Genomic DNA, 21,528 nt, shown 5'->3' with positions numbered 1-21,528 from the left:
TTTCCTTTTATCATAGTTCTTGTATGGCCTGAAGTACCAGAAAATATAAGCAGTTTGTTTCGCGCGCCATTGCCGAGTCTGCCGCGCGCTGAAGATAAAGTCACATGACTTCCCGAGAAACCTGTGACAGTGACGCGCCTCTGATCATCAAGAGCATAATCTCTGGCACAACTGACGTCAAGCGGTCATATTAATAACACAGATCATGCAACCATGAAGCTGAAATACCGTGAATCATACTGCTGAAAATCACCAGCTTTTGTAATTTTAGAGACATTTTGTAAATAAAGAAATATGTTTTATTTCTGAGTGAATCTATCTTTATTGATGCTCAACTGCAGATTGTGTAGTGCATAGTATTAAAAATTAAAAATGTATTTGTTTAGATCATATAGCCTTAGATACAGTTTCTCAAGCTAAAATATTAATTACATTTTGTGTTCATTGTCATTCTAAAAGTATATTAAGACTGATATTGAAATTTTTAACAACTGTTTAATTTATATTTTTTGTGCACTTGCTCTTTTAGATAAGCTAGTCTAGTTTTATTTCACTAATTCTTTAAGTTGAAGTCTCCTCTATTGTACATTGTAGAGCTATAAATGAACTTTAACTCTGATTACAGTTAGAAGGATTGCCAGACCTTTAAAACTTATTTTACAGTTTACGTACAAAATATAAATCATATATCAATTGTATAATTCGATACTACTGTATTAAAAATTGTATCAAATACGTATTAATATGTATGTTTTATTATTGTCTTTTATTTTACTGTCCATATAAAATGAATAATACAAATGTATAATACAGTTCTTAAATAGGCTATTAAATTAGTAATAAAATAGTAACTAAATGATATAAGGATGTAATAAAAATACATAATTTATTAATAAATAATAATAATTTTTCTTAAGTATATAATGTATTAATTATCTGCTAAATTAATTGCTGGATTGTGTGTGTGTGTGTGTGTGTGTACATACTTTTTTTTTACCCAAAAGTGAGCAAAACTGGTATAAAAATAGAGTAAATATTTGTTTTATTTATTGTAAAAATGCAGGAAGACTTCTATGAGGAGTAAGGTTAGGGGTACGGGTGGTATTAGATTAAAACGTGTTTAACTATATGTATATAAAACAATAGAAGTCTGTGTAATGTGCCCATGTAGATAACTAAGTAAACGTGTGTGTGTTGATTTGTTTTGCTGAATGGGTCGCAACCTTTCTCATAGAAGCAAATACTCTGAGGGTATTAGCCAAATTATTTAGAGGATGTAGGTGGGGTTTGGGAAATTCCATGCTGTAGCAAGAGTTATCAACACAAGAGAGCACTGTAGAGTCCTCACTTAGAGAGGAATGAATTTAAATCTAGTCATAGCATAGGCTACTTCACACACCTGTGTGGTCAAGACTAGCGAGACATGTCAGGTAAAATAGACACGTCGACACTGCTCTTCGACGTCCCGCCGGTGCTGATGGGGTCTTTCTGCAGACTGATGGACAGCGGGATCGACGGTCTGGGATGGAGAGCTTTAGGTAAAACAAACTAAACACTTTACCATCATAACTTTGTACGACCGTTACATGTTAAGCATGAGGCTCAGTGACTGTCTTATCAATTTCTTAATATTTATTTTCTTTAGGAATGTGTCAAAGTTAAATAGTCACTGTTAAAACTTTTTTCTTTTCTTTTTCTTTTTTCTTTTTGTAACATTGTAGTTATTAGCTGGTCCTGTCAGTACAGTATGGTCATTAGTTGGTCCAAGATGGTCTACCATCAACGAGCAAGCTTCTAGTTTTTTAAGTCATTTAAGACATTTGATAATTTTTTTGTAATGTTTTTAAGTAATTTGATATTCATCCCTGTCTGATTCCTTACAGCTGCTCACATCCTTCCCAGTCAGCTTGAAGTGAGATGTACTGAAATGTATGTGGCTGCTGGGAAAAGTCCAACCCAAGAGCTCATGTGGTTGTGGGCCCAGCAGAATAAAACTGTAGGGGATCTTTTGAAGGTTCTGGATGAGATGGGTCACACTAGAGCCAGGAGTCTTTTCCAATCGCAAGGTAGAATCTTCATCTTAATCATAAGACTACTACAGTTATTGTAGTCTACAGTAAACAATAATTTACTAAATAAAAATCATTTGAAATGGCAAAAGAAATATATATTAAATACTTAATAGTTTTAATGTAAAGTAACTAATATATTAACAGGAAGTCAAGGGGTTTGTATACGTTTTACTGCCTACACAGCTTCCTCTTTTAAGACAGAAGCTTTGAATAGCATATGGCATTATTATAGTAGTAATATATATTTTTTATTTTAAAGAGGAACTTGACAAACCTATATATGAAGTGAACTGTAAAGCGAAGCAAAACAAAACATGCGATTGAAATAACCACAGCGCTGCATGTAAACCACAGTGCAGTTCTAACGAACCATATCACCAACAAAACCGCTATCCATCAGAAGACAACATATAATGAAACTGCTAGTGATGTTCCTTTGAAAGCACTGTATAACAAACCGTAACCAAACTTATTTGATTTTTTTTTTATAGACTCGTGCAAACTGAAGTCATCCTCAGCCCCTCTGTTTGCCAAGGTAATGTCTTTTTTAAAGGGGTCATTTGATGCGATTTCAAGTTTTCCTTTCTCTTTGGAGTGTTAAAAGCTCAACTAGAAATCAGTGGTTAAGTTGTATTTACATGTTCCAGAACAGTTCAACCCAAATATACAGACGTAAGCAATGTATTTTATGTCTATAAGTACATTTACATATGTAAAGGATTTGCTACTGATGATTCAAATGTGAGTTTTGAGCAGTGTCGACTGAGCAGCGGTTCTCAATTCCAGTCCTCGTGCCCCCCTGCCCTGCACTTTATGTCTCTCTTATCACTTCCGACGTTTGTTCTATTCGAATGTAAGTGCCCTGCGAAGTGCACATCAAAGGATATTCCTCAATGATTCCAGTTTCAAAGCAAACATATATGTTCCATTCAAAGTGCATTGAAGTGTGCGAGATGTGAACTTAAATTTTATTTATTTAAGGAGGTATATCATTTCACATTTGTCCGTGTGTGAAGATGATTCGCAGCGTAAATCTGTGAATGAATGTTCCGAAGTGAGGTCAACTTCAAAAGTTTTCTTCTGCTCAGAGATTAGGGAGCAATGAACACTGTGTAGGGACCATGTCAACGGGAACACAATTCATGCATGGAGCTCTTTTCTAACGAGCTGGTTGTCTGAATCAGGTTTGAACAAAGAGAGACGTGTGAAATATGCAGAGCTGAGGGGCGCGAGGACTGGGATTGAGAACCGCTGGGGTCGAGTAGCGGTTGTTGTTTGTCGTTTCTCCAATCACAAATGCACACATGGTTTTATGTTTACGCGGCGTGGCGCAATGCAACACAAGACAAAAACACAACACAAGTAAAAACACAGTATATGACATTTCCGTCACACGCATGAGGCATTTGGCCAATCAGAGCACAAAAGCTCAGACCGACGAGCATTTTTTTGCAACATCATATGACCCCTTTAATGCTGTTATCAGCCTGCAGAGTTTAAAGCAGATGCTGGTCAGGTGCTTGACTTTATTCTGGTTCAGGTGTGTTAGAAAGTAAAAAGAGTGTGCACTTGCAAAATGAGCAATTTTGTTTTTGCTTATTTAGTTGCATTATGCGAATATATTATGTTTCCACATTTCACTCTAACTGTATTTTTCGTTTTCCAATCAGTATCTGCTAAACTCTGAAAAGTCCTGTCAAACTCCAGCTCTTTATCCAGAGTCTGTGTCTGTTAAAGGTAACTGGTACAAGCGCATTTCAAATTGACCTTCATTGTCTTTCATTGTAAGTTGCCATTATTGTACTTACTAACAGTAGCTTTCTCTGTAGATATTAGGTCGAAAGTTTCATTTCTGTTTTTAGTGGTTTCATAAGGATCTGAGATTAAACCTTTTTTTGTCCATTTCAGGTGAAAAACAGAAGTATTTCATCACATTTTCGGATGTCTTAGAGGGAACGAGACATTTCCACCAGGACTTAAAAATAGGATCGAGCGTGTTCGCCGAGGTCTACTGCGGAAAATGGGGAAACAGGTCTTTTGTGGCAAAAGTGTTCAAACAGGTCATAATAAATGAATATCAAAAAATTTAACTCAAATCATCTTTTGCAAATTGCAAGTATTGAACTTAAGTTGATTTTCACACACCAGTTATTGTTTAGTTTAGTTTTTTAAGTATTTGTACATTAATCTACAGAGCCCCGCACATGACATGCAAGAAAAAATAAATAAATTGTACAGACGATTTACTAATTTATTCCCTTGACGTACGAAAATGTGCACACGATTACTATTTCATTCCTCTCAGTTTGCTAAATTGCGTTCACAATTTACTAATTAGTTTTCTCTCCGTTTATAAATCGTGTGCACGATTTAGTAAATAGAGGGAACAAAGTAGTTTAGCAAATATAGCAAATAATTATTGTGTGTTTTTTCAGGCAATTGTTCTATTATAAATAATAAAAAATACAAGACAATAATAATAATGTACTAATTATTTACTAAATTGCTGGAAATTATTTTACTATTTTTAAATTTAAATCATTTCATTTATTTAAATTATATTAACAGATATTTTGCTGTGAAAGTTTTTCAACAGGTCAGAACGAATTAATATCTGATTTCACATACACACATCATGATATTTTGAAAAACACTGATCACATTTTGTATTATCTTAACAGGAAAACAAGGCTAATTGGAAGGCGTTGTGGGAAAAATTCACCAAAGAAATTAAAGTTCTACAACTGTAGGTTCAGTCGGTGCATGCTTTATCATATTCCAGTGACTTTTTGAATGGTGTTTATCTTTTTTGACATGGCTCTCAATTTTGTCTACTTAGCTACCTCCATCCTAATATCTTGGAGTTATGGGGCAGCTTTTCAGAGGCAGATCGCTTCTGTTTAGTTTATCCATACCTTCATAACGGATCATTGTTCCACAGGCTTCATGAGGTAAATCATCTGCCAGCAGACTGAAACATGTTTTATCACAGCAAACTAAAGTTGAAGTCTTCAAAGTTTTTACACTTGCCTTTGTTACAGGAAGTTCAGAGGCCTCTATCATGGCAGGAAAGGCTGAACATCATCAAAGGCACCGCAAAGGCAGTCCACCATCTACACACTGCACAACCGTGCATGGTTATTTGTGGAAACATTACGAGGTGCCAGTGTGAAGCCAAATCTACAGATTCTAGGTGCCTGTAAAGATGGTGCATTGAAATGAGCTTGTTTTGTGTTCTGTTCACAGTTCAAACATATTTTTGGATGAGCACCTGCAGCCCAAATTATCCGATTTTGGATTAGCTCATCTCAGACCACACTCTGTGGACCAGAGCTGCACTATCGTCATGGATACAGCCTCACATAGCAACCTTGGCTATCTGCCAGAGGAGTACATCCGTGATGGCAAGCTATCAGTCAAACTTGATGTTTATGGCTTTGGCATGGTGAGTCCACCACCCTGTTTAAAAAAATTATATTAAAATGATCACAAATAAAGCTTTTTGTCAGCATTTTAATGTCAATGATTCAATTCATTGATTCAGTTTAGCGTTAGCTGCAGAATATTGGCCCTTAAAATTAGTGATCGACCGATATTGATTTTTTATAACCGATACCGATACCGATTATTTGCATGTTTATGTACCCGATAACCGATATGCAGAACCGATATTTATTTACTGTTATACTTCTGTTTCTGACAATTATTACAACACAAATGAGCTGAAAAAAAAACATTTTATTTATAACAATCACTCCTTCCTTGCATACAAAAAAAACTTTATATTTATACACAAATAAATAGAGGGGTCTGAGTCCAAAAAATTTAAGTGCACTGTGCAAGTGCAAGTGTCTTTGTTTTAAAATAAAAGCTTTGATGAGGTAAAAAAAATAAAAACGGGTAAAAAAATAAAGCACAAAAATGATTCTAACATATTGGTGGGGGCGGGAGGGCTATTTAGGAGTGCATAGCTATTTAGTAGTGTAACTTAATACTCCCAGTTAAGCAGAATTAGGTTTTAGTGTAGAAAACAGAGTCTTTCAGCATTCTGCCCTGTAAGCCTGCTTCCTTCAAAAATTTCATGCAGTGGCCGTGCATGAGGCTTCCTGATCATCAACCCAGTCAGGTGCTGAGCAATATGAACAAACTTTTATCCCAAGACTATATAAAATTAAACAGCACTTGTCAGTTGGCATTTTATGATCTAGATTCAATCTAACGTTAGATCATGAAATGCCAACTGACAAAGTGCTGTTTGACTATAATTTAATCAACCGCGATCGCGCATGGAGATAATAAATAATTAATTTCCACAAAGCGGTAGGCTATATTTATATGTGTATTAGCGAAATAATTGTTATGTAGTAAATGATAATATAATCTAGTCTGTTTAAACAAGATAATCTTGTCAAAAGTTTCATTCAGTGGCATTGCTTGATGCTTCCTGATCATCAACCCAGTCAGGTGCTGAGCAATATGAACAAACTTTTTTTCCCGAGACTATATAAAGTTAAACAGCACTTGTCAGTTGGCATTTTATGATCTAAATTTAATCTAATGTTTAATCATGAAATGCCAACTGACAAAGTGCTGTTTGATTATAACTTAATCAACCGCGATCGCGCATGGAGATAATAAATAATTAATTTCCACAAAGCGGTAGGCTATATTTATATGTGTATTAGCGAAATATTTGTTATGTAGTAAATTAAAATATAATCTAGGGTGTTTAAACAAGATAATCTTGTCAAAAGTTTCATTCAGTGGCCGTGCTTAAGCCTCCAGATCATCCGTCAGTTGCTAAGCAATATGAACAAACTTTCTCTTCTAGACTAATGGTGAGCAAATACAACAGATAGAGAATTAAATTCAACGCTTTTCAGAATCAGAATCAGAATGAGCTTTATTGCCAGGTATGTTTACACATAGCGTACAAGGAATTTGTTTTCGTGACAGAAGCTCCGCAGTACAACAGAATAACAGCGACAGAACATAAAACACATAATAAAAGAATAAAAAAAACATTTTTTTTATTTTCAACATGCACTCATTCATGTCTGTTTTATTTAATTCATTTAAAGATAGGTCTTTATTGGAGCAGGACATGACGAACACTACGTAACTCGATGAGTTCGTCTCAATTGTTTAGAAACAAGCTGCATAAATTAACTATATCAGGAATTTATGTCTCAGATCTCATTTGTGCATGTCTGTTATGTTAAATAAAGTTGATTAATTAAAGCAAACCAAGTAGAACATATACTTTACCTGTGCACTGAGTTGTTGTTTACTGATCACCTCAGACGCCCGGGCTGCAATGGCGGAAATCTCAAAACGGCCACAAGATGGCGCCGTAAATCGGCGAATCCGATATTACAAAACCGATACCCGATTATGGAAAAATGCTTAAATATCGGGAAAAATATCGGTAAACCGATACATCGGTCGATCACTACTTAAAATTTATTTCTCATTTATTACTAGTCTGACATGACTGACCCAAAATTATCAAAGTTACATTTTTTTCAGAAAATGCTTTTAATATTTATTTTTATGCTTGTAGGTTATACTAGAGACCTGTACAGGACAAAAGGTGAAACACGAGTCAGCAAAAAATCTGTTTTTGGTAAGAATCAACTTAAAGAATAAAAATTTTACAAATTGTTACTTTAACTAGTTTAAAAGAGGTCATATTATGAGATTAAAAAAAAAAAATATCTTTGGAGTGTTACAATCTCTGGGTGCATAAAGAAGACCAAAGTGTTCCACCAGTCACAATGCACTGGGTCAGTTGGCCAATCAGAGCAGACTGCGCTTGTTGGAAGGAGGGGCTTTGTAGAAAACTACGCTTCTAAGAGATGCGGGGCATAGAGGACCTACAATAATGTACAGTATTTGAAAACAAATGTGTTTTTTGAACATTAAAGCAAGTCGACATATTCTGTTACACCAAATACACAAAATAATGATATTTAAAAAAGCATCATACGACCCCTTTAAATTTTTGCTTTTGAGAGCCATAAATGCTGTTCTTTCTATCCATCAAAAAATGCTAAAAAGAATCTGTCTCAGTTTCCAGAGAAACATTTTGCAGCAGTAATGTTTTCAAAATTGATAACAAAGGAAATATTTTACTCAAGCACCAAATCAGTATATTAGAATGATTTCTGAAGTATCATGTGACACTGAAGAAGACTGGAGTAATGATGCTGAAAATGCAGCTTTGTTTTCACAGGAATAAATTACATTTGAAATGTTTTAAAATAGTAATTGTCATTACAACTACTTGTTTAAATTGTAATAGAATTACATTTCCAATATTATGATATTATTGTGAAATTTTGAATTCCGTGAATTTGTTAATATAATTCATATTTTAGATTAATATAATTGACTGACTAAAGCCATTGCATTTTTTTTAGAGAGATGTACTGCATTCCGAGTTTGAGGAAAAAAGCTCTGTGGATGCCTGTCTGCGGTTTTTAGATCCCAAAGTTGAGCATTGGCCTACTGCGGTGGCACTTTGTCTGCTCCGAATTGGACTGGAGTGCACAGGCAGCAAAATGCGAATCAGGCCGAGCATGGAAATGGTTAGTAAATATTCTCATTTATGCAAACATACACATATAGACTTCTATATAATTAATTGCATTCCTCTTCAGGTGCTTCAGAGACTAAACCTAATCCTTCCCACACCTGCACAGCTTGAGGACCAGCCGAACACACTAGATGATACATTCCCTCTTCAGCGATCATATAATGGCCTCAGTCAGCGTCTAAACGTGCCCATTGAATTTGATGAAATGTACAGCCCACTGGAGGAACCGCTACCTCCCAGATTTCCCAGTCTGGCAGAACCCTGCGAGTGCAGCCAGTCTGAGGTTACTTTCTTGAGTGTTGGAGATGCAAACTTGTCGCATTCCATCAGGGAATGTCTTCAGGAAAATGACAAAGTGGTTTCAGCATCACAAAGTCTGCAGTCAGACTCTGCAGCTCGCTTGGACTTATATGGGAGCTGGCCTGTGGAGTGCAGCTGTAGCACTGGAACCGAAGTGCTGGAATGTGAGGACTGCTGTGCAAATGGCTTCAGTCAGTCTGTTTTATGTGCCACACTAGGCAAGTAGATTCAAGAGACCATTCACAGTGAAATCTGTCTCAGAATTGTCAAACTTCATTGTCAGCACAAACTAATTTATGTCCAAGCAGGTTCAGTATTCATTAATATCCATTATTTTTCTTTTTCAGATGATGATGCCCAGCACTCTCAGAATGGCATCACAAATCCAGCAAAAGAGAAAATAAAGAATAAAATTCATCTGTACAACCAGGGGTTTATAAAAACTGAAGAACTTCTTTCGCTTAAATCAGAGTGAATCAGTAAGGTTGGACGTCTCTATTAAAAAAAAGTAAAAAATTCAGCAATGGGTAATGCTGGTGATCATTTTGTTTAAATGTTTGTTGCTTCTTTTAAAAATTATTTGAAGATATGTTAACAGTATTTTTACATAATACTTATTCCCAAACCGAGTTTATAAAATAAAAAAGATTAAAAGTGGGTGTGGGTGATGTTACATAAACATTTTTCTAAAAGAATATTAAAAAGAAAAAAAAAATTACGCAGACTTACAACTTCTGTCACTTTAAGAGGATGGTAGTAATTTATAGTTGTCACGGTTTTACACTGCCTGAAGGACTACGGAGTCGAGGATAAACGGAATAAGGCTTTTAATATATCCAACACAGGGGATATCCAACATGGAGCACAGAGGTAGACACACGTAAGTAGCAAATGGTAATGATCACAAGTGAGAAGACCCGAACAAAACAGAACTGAAGGACAAGGCTTAAGTACAAAGGATAATTGGGGAAACACAGGTGGATGGAATCATTAAATTAACAGGGACATGGAACACATGAGGAAGATAATAGACACCTGGGAACTAATCAACTAAACACGGAAGACAGAAACTGGGTCACGGGCAAAAACAAGCTAAATGAGTCCAGGTGTGTGACAGTACTCCCCCCTCCCGGTAGGTGCGTCCTCGCACCGTAGAAACAACAGAGGGAGGCATGGGTGGGAACTTGGGAGGAGGTTCCGGTGGAGGACGGACTCCCAGGAGGGGGCCAGCAGACAGGGACCACAGAAGGAGGAGCCAGGGAGGAGACAGGAGCAGGAGGAGCCAGATGGTCCACCAGAGACCAGCCAGGACGGAGATCCAAGGTGGAGTCGACGGCGGGAGGAGCCATGGTGAAGGAAGGGTCGACGACACCAGGGGGCCGACAGGCGGAGACTGCACCGGTGGGTGAGGAGCCCAAGATGGAGCAGCACAGCCGCAGAGCCAGGGTGACGACGAGGTTCCGGAGGGCCTAGGTGGAGCAGAAGGCTCAGGCGACCAAGGCGGAGGCGGGGTCCTGGCAGCCCGCTGTGGAGCCGGAGCGACCGAGGATGGAGGTGGAACCGGAGGGAAGGAGGAGCCTGACAGAGCCGGAGGGATGGAGTGACGAGGTGGAACCAGAGGAGAGGAGTCCCGAGGCGGCGGATGGTCGACGACTGACCAAGGTGGAGCCGGAGGGACGAGGGAGCCCGGTGGAGCAGGTGGGATGACAGGCCACGGTGGAGACGAGGGAGCTAAGAGCCAAGGCGGAGCCGCTGGGTCGAAGGACCGAGGAGGAGTCCAGGGCTCGGAGGCTGGAGGCGGAGACAGGGCCTTAACACGCCAAGGCGGAGCTGGAGACTGGCAGTCCAGCGGCGAACCACCGCGCCCCGATGGCGCGGACTGAGGGTGAGCTGCGGGACTGACTGGCACCAGCAGGGATGGCGAGGAACTGGCTGGTCTAGGAGGAGGAGAGAGGAGAAGGATGGGAGGAAGGACAGGAGGATCAGGACTGGACGGAACCAGCGAAAGAGTAGAGGGACCAGCAGGTTTGGGAGGAGGTGGGAGAGGGAGGTTGGGAGGGAATACAGGAGACACAGAAGATTCAGGGCTGGGCGGAACCAGTGGTGAAACAGAAGATTCAGAGCTGGGCGGAACCAGCGGAGACACAGAAGATTCAGAGCTGGGCGGAACCAGCGGAGACACAGAAGATTCAGAGCTGGGCGGAACCAGCGGAGAAACAGAAAACTCAGGGCTGGGCGGAACCAGCGGAGAAACAGAAGATTCAGAGCTGGGCGGAGCCAGCGGAGATACAGGAAACTCAGGGCTGGGCGGAACCAGCGGAGAAACAGAAAACTCAGGGCTGGGCGTAACCAGCGGAGAAACAGAAAACTCAGGGCTGGGCGTAACCAGCGGAGAAACAGAAAACTCAGGGCTGGGCGTAACCAGCGGAGAAACAGAAAACTCAGGGCTGGGCGTAACCAGCGGAGAAACAGAAAACTCAGGGCTGGGCGTAACCAGCGGAGAAACAGAAAACTCAGGGCTGGGCGTAACCAGCGGAGAAACAGAAAACTCAGGGCTGGGCGTAACCAGCGGAGAAACAGAAAACTCAGGGCTGGGCGTAACCAGCGGAGAAACAGAAAACTCAGGGCTGGGCGTAACCAGCGGAGAAACAGAAAACTCAGGGCTGGGCGGAACCAGCGGAGAAAAAGAAAATTCATGGCTGGATGGAACCAGCGGAAATGGAGCAGAGGAAATGACTGGAGGAGGTAGGAGTGGGAGACTGAGAGGGTATACAGGGGAATCAGGGCTGGACGAAACCGGCGGGGAAACAGGAAAATTAGGGATTACCTCCATAGACCAGTCCATCAGATCCAGAACTTGCTCCATATGACCTTCAGAGACTGTATACAGCTCACCCTCAGTCGCAGGAGTGTGGGCAGGGCTTTCCTCCACGCCCTCGATCTCCACGAGGACTCCCACGATGCACGGTGTTGCCGGCTCACACACCTGGTCAGTCGCGCTCTCGAGATCCTGTTCCCTGTCAGTGGATGGCTCGGGCTCTGCGGCTGCGGTGGGCTCTGGCTCCGTGCGGCGTGATGGTGGCTGGCTGGTCTCTGGGTCGGGAGTGGGGCTGGCGAGGTCCTCTATGGGGCAGACGGTGAGAGATGAGCCATTTCTCGCCAGAGTCCACTCCACGAATGCGGCGAAATCCTCTCGAGGACCATCTTCGGACGACAACGCTCTGCATTTGGAGTTCAGGCTGGTGTTGTAGAAGGTGCAGAGCGCGCCGTCCGGGTAGCTGGTGGCATTAGCTAATAGGAAAAACTGTCTGGTATGGTCCTCGAGAGAACGTCCTTCCTGCTTCAGCAGGAGGATGAGGAATTCGGGACGATAGAGGGGATCCATAGACACTAAGAAAAGAAAAGACTGTGAAAAAAACAAAAGCAAAACGGAGGGAAGAACACGCAGTTTTCTATTTTCTCCTTTAGGTCGGGTCTTCTGTCGCGGTTTTACGCTGCCTGAAGGACTACGGAGTCGAGGATAAACGGAATAAGGCTTTTAATATATCCAACACAGGGGATATCCAACATGGAGCACAGAGGTAGACACACGTAAGTAGCAAATGGTAATGATCACAAGTGAGAAGACCCGAACAAAACAGAACTGAAGGACAAGGCTTAAGTACAAAGGATAATTGGGGAAACACAGGTGGATGGAATCATTAAATTAACAGGGACATGGAACACATGAGGAAGATAATAGACACCTGGGAACTAATCAACTAAACACGGAAGACAGAAACTGGGTCACGGGCAAAAACAAGCTAAATGAGTCCAGGTGTGTGACAATAGTATTTGATGTTACATATTTATAATTCATTAAAAGAGTGATTTTAAAGTCTAAAGATGACACCATGTTAAAACATTTCGTTGTCATCGCTACCTTATAGTGTCCATGAATCTCTCAATATATCTTATGTTTTAGACGACTCTAGCAAGTATAACTAATTTGTGGAAACAAAAGTGCTTTTTGATCTAATTCATGTGTTTTTAACCACATTAAAATTATGTACAGAGTTCTTGACAATAAAAGAAACGAAAGAAGCCACAATATGTGTGTTTAATTTGAAACGAGTTTTGTGCAGAGTGTCAATGGTCATCTTTTGGACAACTGCCAAGACATCAGTCATCTCCATGATTTTGTAGCTTACAGAACTAGACTGAGGGACCATTTAGAGGCTTTTGCAGGTGTTTTGAGTTAATTAGCTGATTAGAGTGTGGCACCATGTGTCTTCAGTATTGAACCTTTTCACAATATTCAAATTTTCTGAGATTTTGGGATTGTCCGATATAATAATAATCAAATTTAAAAGAAATAAACATTTGAAATATATCAGTATGTGTGTAATGAATGGATATAATATACAAGTTTCACTTTTTGAATGGAATTAATGAAATAAATATTGATATTCTAATTATATGACCAGCACCTGTATATATTATAATACGTTTTCAATTTAGTATTGTTAACTTTCTGAAATTGAGGTAGCATTAAAAATGTGTTTGGATAATTGGTTGCTATTGACATTCACAGAGCTAAATATTAATCATGCGATCAATGTGTTTTTTTTCCCTTAAATTTGAATTATGCCTTATTTCCTTTTTATTATTAATCAAGAAAATATTACAATGTCATGTTAAATACCATTCTACGGCTTGCGTAGTTGTGAAATGATTGGCTGAAAGAGTTCTGCAGCGGCGTATCAGTGACGAGCAATCCCGGAAGACGCGCAGTGTCGTCAAAGCTGTCAGCAGTTTGTGGTGCTACTACTTCAAATCAACGCTATTGTTTTCAGTTCATTGCGTTCAGTAATTTATATTTTAATCATGTCCGCTAGAAATCCAGGAATGCATCTTGGTGAGTCGGTTTTTATTTAATTCCATCCTACTATATTAACATAGTCTCCAGACGAAGCAAGGCGTTTACGTTAATGTATGACTCTAAGTTAACGTTACCCTTTCCACGTGATAGTGTGAACATTTAATTAAACGGGACAGATGTTTTTTGTGAACTACGATTGAGCTAGAGATAATATGGGTGTGATGTAGTTTATACGCTGAAAACTGTAAAGTGCAAAGTATATTCTTAGAGTTATGTGTAGTTAATTTTTAACTCCATCTGACCAGTTATGAACTCCTTATTCAACCTTCTGGCCTTTGTAGTTAATTTGAAATTTTATTCTGGATTTCTTCCTTCCTTCCATATATACAGTTATTTTAAAACTATTTACAGATGAAACGCACTTAATGAATCTCACATGACTTGTGTGTCTCATTGAGCAGAGGGAAATAACAGGACCGTAACTGACTTTAAAATGTCTTTTATTATTTATTTTTCCCTTATTTTAGATCTGGAATGGGTGTCAAAAGTCAGAGTCAACACTCAGGCTGTTCTTAAACGAGCTCAGCAGATCCAGGGACGCAAAGTGGCTAAAAAACAGTGGCAGGTAAACAGTTTACTATATTCCCGATTTTTCTTTATGCCAGCTCAAATACATCTTTAATGACCTGCTTTGTTATTGTAGGCTGCCTGGTTGCTGAAGGCCGTCACGTGCATTGATCTGACGACCCTCGCTGGTGACGATACACCTTCCAATGTCCATCGACTCTGTATGAAGGCCACACAGCCAATCCGTCATGATCTGCTGAAGAGCATGGACATGCACAAAAAAGGTCTGTCAGAAAGGTGCCTCTGTCTGGAGGATTTTTTCAGAATTTTGTCACATCATCCCTCTTGTTGCTCTCGAATGACTGATTTCAAATCTGTGTTACCTTCTGTTACTAATCTTGCAGTTTGCAATGTAAAATAAAAAAAATGTCCCTCTTAAATGTAACTAAAAATGCATTTTAAACCATTTAAATCCAAGAAACAAATTACTGTTAGAAGCATTTTAGATCATGATAACTGACAAATCAATTCAGAAATTTGGATCCGTGCAGATTACTAGTGCATTTAATGATACTATATAATACAGCTTAATGACAAATAAAGGGAGTCTCTCACTTTAAATATAATACACTACTGTTTACAAGTTTTCAATTTCAAATAAATGTAATGAATAATCTTGCATCCCATTAATTATTATTATTATTTTAAAATATGTTAAAATAGAAAACCGCTATTTTAAATTGCTACAATATACAATATACCACTTTTTCTGTGTTTTTAAGTCACTAACATGTCTTACCATGCCTCAAACCTCTGAATGGTGAGATCTATTTTATTTATGAAATTATTTTATTTAATTATATATTTTTGTGTTTATGGTTTTCAGTGTAAATAATATAGGCTTGTCACTGTAGATCCGCCCACAAGAGGGAGACAAAGCTCTTTTCACAGAAGTTGACTGACTGAAGAGATCAGAGACTTCAACAACTTAAATTCTACCGTTTCCTAAATAAAACAATTGTATGCAACATAATAAACATTAATTAAACATTAAACATTAAACTTTTATGTAGTTTTCTTTATATTTTCATTCTGCATTTTTGTGTTTTACATTATATTGTCTTACGTTAAATTAATTTTAGTTTTCTCCAACCTGAACACTGTGTGTGTGTGTGTGTGTGTGTGTGTGTGTGTGTGCATGCTTTCAGGTATCACGACTGCAGCAGTCTGTGTGTACCCCTCACGGGTGGCTGATGCCGTGAAGTCTCTTAAAGCAGCCAACTCTAGTCTTACTGTTGCATCTGGTAAGACATTTGAAACAGCTGATCTCAAAACACGTTTCATTCCTTCCTCAGACATCTTCCCAGAGAGGGTGCAACCGCATTGTCTCACCGCACGCTCTCTTTTTTTCATTCTCTTTGCTTCAGTGGCCACTGGTTTCCCTGCTGGACAGACGCCATTGAAGACCCGTCTCGCAGAGGTACAGATAGCTGTGGAGGATGGTGCTACGGAGATCGATATTGTCATAAACCGGACTTTGGCACTCACTGGGCAGTGGGGAGGTGTGTGTAACAATGGGTACTAAGGAAATTCAGATACTACTCCCACAAAAAAATAATATTTATAATTTTGCTGTTGGTTTAAGCTGGTCTCTTCTAGACTGACTAGCTGACACTGGCCATAACCATCAGCATGTTTTTTTTCCTTCGTTCTAGTTTGGTAGTTGGTGAACATACAACTGGATGACCGTTAATTTTAGTCTCTATAATCTCCTCAGCCCTCTATGATGAGATCCGGCAGTTCAGAGAGGTCTGTGGAGACGCCCATATGAAGACCATCCTGGCAGTGGGAGAGCTGGGAACCTTCACGAATGTCTACAAGGCCAGTTTGGTGTCCATGATGGCAGGTGAGAACATTAAACATAGATCTCAGAATCAGATGTGCAATTGAGTTGTAAATTGCAGAAATGGGATTTGTCTAGGAAGTTGCTTGAAGTCGTACAGCCTTGAACTTAGAAACAGATAGAAGAATAATTATTTTACAATGTCAATATCGAGTTTTTCATAAGTTTGTTTATTAGTAGAATGTTAGAGGTCTGTTACACACCATTATACTTCAAGCTTGATTTGCTTCAGTGATAAATATGCCTTACAAAATATGAGAAAATTTCAGGGCTCATGATTTAATGCATTTATATTAATTTAATGTTTTTTTGTTTTTTTTGGTAATTTTATATTATTTCAATTACCATTGTCTATTATTATTTTCTTTCTTTTTTATTGTGGTTGCTCCCCATGACTTCGGACATTATCATTATATGGACATAGTTTATAATATTATAATATTCAAATATAATAATATCATAAATTACATCAATGCATAATTCTTTTTTCTGATGCCAAGTTTATGCCAAACTACTTGATGAGGTTTTCTTTTAAAGAATATCACTATATTATGATATCAGTACGACTGTATCAATCTTCAAAACTTGAATTTCTATCAAAGTTTATTCCAAAACATATATATACATTTTAATTTTAATTCAGAGATGCTGAAACATTTTTTAAATTGCATTTATTTTTTGAAACATATAATTGTAATTATCATTATCCATTATTCTGTAATTAGGGCTTCAGTTTTTTATTATAACATATAGTTAAGTACATGTTTATTTTATTTTAATTTTAATTGTCTAACAAACATTTATGTAGCATATAATTGTTTAAATGATCATTATATATTACTGTGTAAATAAGGCTTTTATTTATTATTATATATATATATATATATATATATTTTTTTTTACCGTATGATTTAATTTCTACCTTTTTTCAGAAGAACACAAATAAGTTTGAGTTCACCAGCAGGAACTAACTTCACAAGCTAACCAGTTAAATCTGGTCTCCTGTTAGCAAGTTTGATAGTTTTGATCTTTTGCCCACAGCGTGGCGCCATTGCTCATCCATTCTGCACTCTGCATCCAGATGTCCAAACACACACACACACACACACACACATGGAACAGGCCAGTGACTGTATGCTTAAATAGCCATTGCACATTAAGCCGATTACTGTACCCAATTGTCAGCGGCTCTGATAGGGATCGTTATTAAAATGCATTGCTTTTGTCTCTGTGCTCATTCCTTAATCTCCCCTTGTTCCTATGAATTGCGTACGAGGTTTCTGAAATTGAATGATAATTTCACCTATTAATCTCCGACGCCGGAGCTATTTTACTCCCACGCTCTCTGGCAGTGTCCCTCCGCTCCGCCGCAAATGAATAGAGCTTCATTACTGTCGCCTGCGTTTAATAACTGTTATCCATTATCGTGTAATTAAGACTCCCCAGAACGAATCTCAAGGATTATGTCAGTTTGAGGGAGAGGGTGAGAAATGGAGTGCAAGAGTGTCAGAGGAAAGAGTGGAAAAACATATAGAACCTATCTTTAATGAACTGGAAAATGTTCATCTTGTTCTGTGCGGTAATGAACAGTCATTAGACACGAAGGGCAGGCGGGACACGGGTGATGGGGGTTAGAGCTGGTCCACAGTTTGTGGTTCATCTATTAGAAGCATCATTTTATCTTCTATTTTTATCAGAACGCTGATAAACCGTAATTGGCTATGAAGGAGAGGAAGGGAGAAATGAAAGCTCTTATTGATGAATGAACGCACACTCTCTGCGCCCTGCGGACGGGACCATATGTTCTTGTCTAGCCTCCCTTGCCCTCGCGACTAATGTCCTGGCGCGGTGCAAAAATCTGACGCCTCTCTGAAGTTCTTGAATGGAGATGCTAAAAATGTGCAGGACTTTCTATTTTCAGATCTCGTTGGAGTGAACTTTGACTAGGGGTTCACGATAAATATCGGGCAATAATTAATGCGCATCTCGTCGGTTATCTATCAGTCTAATCAATCATGTTCGTGGATTTGCGCAGTTTGTCAGTTAACAACGGCTCTGTGTAGTAACAGCTGCTTTGTGTGAAATCACACACCTGATGGAATTTACCGCTGATTAGAGAACCGGCTTTACTGACGAGATGCGCATAACGATCGGCCGATATTTATCATGCACCCCTAACTTTGACCTGTCTGTCGGAACAAAACAAATGTGATTGTACGCATCTTAATGATTATGTTCAGAAAGTTTTTTAAAGTATTTTTTTAGAGGTCAAAATTATTCACTTATTTATATGGTTAGTTCAGGTTGCTAAATGTCAGGTGGTGTGACTCCCAAAATGCACTGATATTTATATCAAGATATGATATATGACCTTAAAAAATATCAAATTAATTAGATGTAATTCATGTTTTGTCTTCTTCTTATTTAATTAAATTAATTATTATTATTATTTTTCTATTTAGTAAACTTTTAATTATTTGCTTAGATAAATAGAATATTTTCCTTACATTTTCAATACATGTGAGATTATATCTTAATGATTATGTTCAAAAAGTTTTTTACACATATTTTTTTAATTTTGAGGTAAATATCATTGTTTTTGGGAGAGGCTTCGCATGACATTTAGCAGCCTGAACTAACCATATTGTGACTGATTCATAAAAAGGTCAAATTATTTGATCATTCAAAGCTTTTCAGATAGTAATAATATTTGCATTATTAAATGAATCAAGATTTTAGGAATAAAAAAAAAAAAAAAAATATATATATATATATATATATATATATATATATATATATATATATATATATATATATAAATTGGCTTTTTTGGCCTAAATAACTATGAAAGTGGACCAGACCTCATGCCAGTAGTCAAAAGGTTTTATGCCTCCTGTACTTTCTATCTACTAGGATCTGACTTCATCAAAAACTTCAACTGGCAAGGAGACTGTCAATGCCACTTACCCCATTGCCATAGTAATGGTGCGGGCAATCCGTGACTACTTCTTACGGACAGGCTACAAGGTAAACCTCAAAATCACCGTATTTTCCATAAATCATCCAGCCTGCTGACTGATGCTTTTGTTCCTCAGGTGGGTTTCAAGCCTGCGGGAGGCATCCGTACAGCGCAGGAGTCTGTGGTGTGGCTGAACCTGATGAAGGAAGAGCTTGGAGACGAGTGGCTAAATTCTCACCTTTTCCGCCTGGGAGCGAGTAGCCTGTTAGCAGACATCGAACGGCAGGTAATTAAACCAACACAGTGTTTCACACTCTCACAGCTGCTCTATTCTGGCTTCAGGTGTGAGAAACTGATAATTACCACCCATTATAGATGGAAACAGTCACTAGTATGTGTCATGACCCTGGTCTCCTGTGGTGAACAGGATATAGATTAGCCCTTTTAGTTATGTATTAATAAGATTGATTTACTAAAGTAGAATTTTAATTTTATTTTTATTATTACAGATTTACCACTACGTGACCGGACGCTATCCTGCATATCATGAACTTCCTATGGCCTGAATCTGTGAAAAATCAGGGGAGATTTGAGCCAATGAAAACTGAAAACAGCCTCACATCTGTTTATGAGGTCTACTATAAAGAAAAGTCATATTGTCTTAAAGGGGAAGTTAATGTGTTCAGAGTGAAAATTCTGTCATCATTTACTCACCCTCAAGCTGCGTTTTTCTTCTGTTGAACACAAAATAAGATGTTTTGAAAAATCTTGGTAACCAAATATTTGACAGTCGCCATTGACTTTCACAGTATGGAAAAAAATACCATGGAAGTCAGTTGGTACCATCAATTGGCTATCAGCCTTTTTCTATATGTATATATATATATATATATATATATATATATATATATATATAAGGTTTCTTAAAGCAATTACGCTTTAAGAAGAAACACTTTATGTATCAAATTTTTTTTTTTTTTTTTTTTTTTTTTTTTTTTTGTGGGTGTGTATGTGTGTGTGTGTTTATATGTGTGTTTAAAAAAGTTACTCCTACAGGTTTGGAACAAGCGGACAGTGAGTAACTGATGACAGAATTTTCATTTTTGGGTGAACTACCCCTTTAATTGAAGTCCTGTATCTTTCATAAACTAAGAATATATTTTATTATAATGTAAAAACTTGAGATATGGTACGAAAGTATTTTCAAATCATCTTGTATAATATTTTAAACCCAAGAACATTTCTGGATGACATGGTGCTATCTGAACCATCAGAAGTAAAAGTGCTCACTTAACATCGGTGCAAAGGCCTCTTGCATCACTTTCTCATCTCTGCGATTCCCAGCAGTAGTTGTTCCTCAGACAAGCGTACAGATCTCGTAAGCTACTCCTGGGGTTAACGCTGTCACTGTCCGAGGCTGATGTTATTTGACTTCCGCTGAGCTAATTTCATTAATCAAGAACTGGATGTCAGAAGTGTGTGTTTGGGATTAATTAAGAGGGGTTAAAAGAGTTGAAATGATCAGATAAAGCCGCGTGCCAGTTAGAGCTTCGTTTGAAGACCAAGAACTTTCTTTTCCTTCTCCATCTTTCGTCCTTAATTAAGAGACCTCGGGCCGTGCCCTTGACTGGGATGGAGGATAAATGACTGTATTAATTGTAGAATGTGGAATGAGCCGAGAGGTGCGAGTGGGTAGCGAGAAAGAAACTTCTGTAAGTTCAGTTGGAAAACTGGAGCACAAATAGATTTGTATTCCCAGAGAAGCGATAAAAGCTTAATAATACCTGCATGAGCACTATTGTAGGGCTGGTATTAGCATTCACTAGAGATCCACAAAGCAGCGGGATCTAGAAAGAATCAGCTAATTAATGCACAGAAATAATTATTTAGAACTTGATTAAAGCCCAGATTTAAAAGGTAAAAAAAAATCGATCCTTCTGTCCATTTATCTGTCCTTCTTTTCTTTTGTGTATCCATCCATCTATCTTACATGTTTATTTGCTGTGCAGCTGATTGTCAGCTGTGTGTTGTGCCTGTGTTTCATTAGCAGTGGTAGTTTATGAGGCCACACTGGCAGGGCTGAGTAAGAGTGATGGAGCCCGGGCGCTCCGTCTGGCTCTCCCCTCCTCCCTCAGGCCATGACAGATTAGCTTCACTTACATAAAGGCATGTAGATCATCTGCAATCTGGAGCCGTGGCCCGTGCCACCAAGCCAGATAATGCTGAGGGATTGAGTTAGCCTTCAGATTGATTCTCCCCTCCACAGAA

At 38.4% G+C, this 21,528-nt stretch overlaps 1 protein-coding gene and 1 pseudogene across 2 annotated transcripts; both read left to right on the top strand.

The window, feature by feature from the left end:
- Positions 1-122: 122 nt before the first annotated feature.
- LOC113048350 (interleukin-1 receptor-associated kinase 3-like) lies at positions 123-9,819 on the top strand. Of its 2 annotated transcripts, XM_026210124.1 has the most exons (13): positions 123-1,538; positions 1,884-2,066; positions 2,564-2,607; positions 3,743-3,809; positions 3,981-4,132; positions 4,754-4,818; positions 4,912-5,023; positions 5,114-5,232; positions 5,319-5,517; positions 7,636-7,698; positions 8,495-8,662; positions 8,735-9,188; positions 9,318-9,817. In XM_026210124.1, the coding sequence occupies exons 1-13, from the start codon at positions 1,424-1,426 to the stop codon at positions 9,443-9,445; spliced, it is 1,869 nt and encodes a 622-aa protein (XP_026065909.1). In that variant the 5' UTR covers positions 123-1,423; the 3' UTR covers positions 9,446-9,817. The 2 variants fall into 2 exon arrangements, with proteins under 2 accessions (XP_026065909.1, XP_026065911.1); XM_026210126.1 differs by lacking the exon at positions 7,636-7,698 and having other exon boundaries at positions 9,318-9,819.
- A 3,679-nt stretch (positions 9,820-13,498) lies between these two features.
- LOC113048349 (deoxyribose-phosphate aldolase-like) lies at positions 13,499-20,073 on the top strand (annotated as a pseudogene).
- Positions 20,074-21,528: the final 1,455 nt, after the last annotated feature.

Source organism: Carassius auratus, chromosome 29 (assembly GCF_003368295.1).
Source record: "Carassius auratus strain Wakin chromosome 29, ASM336829v1, whole genome shotgun sequence".
NCBI classification, from domain to species: domain Eukaryota; kingdom Metazoa; phylum Chordata; class Actinopteri; order Cypriniformes; family Cyprinidae; genus Carassius; species Carassius auratus.
The sequence above is the reverse complement of the archived record's forward strand: the minus strand, read 5'-3'. Positions and strand labels throughout refer to the sequence as shown.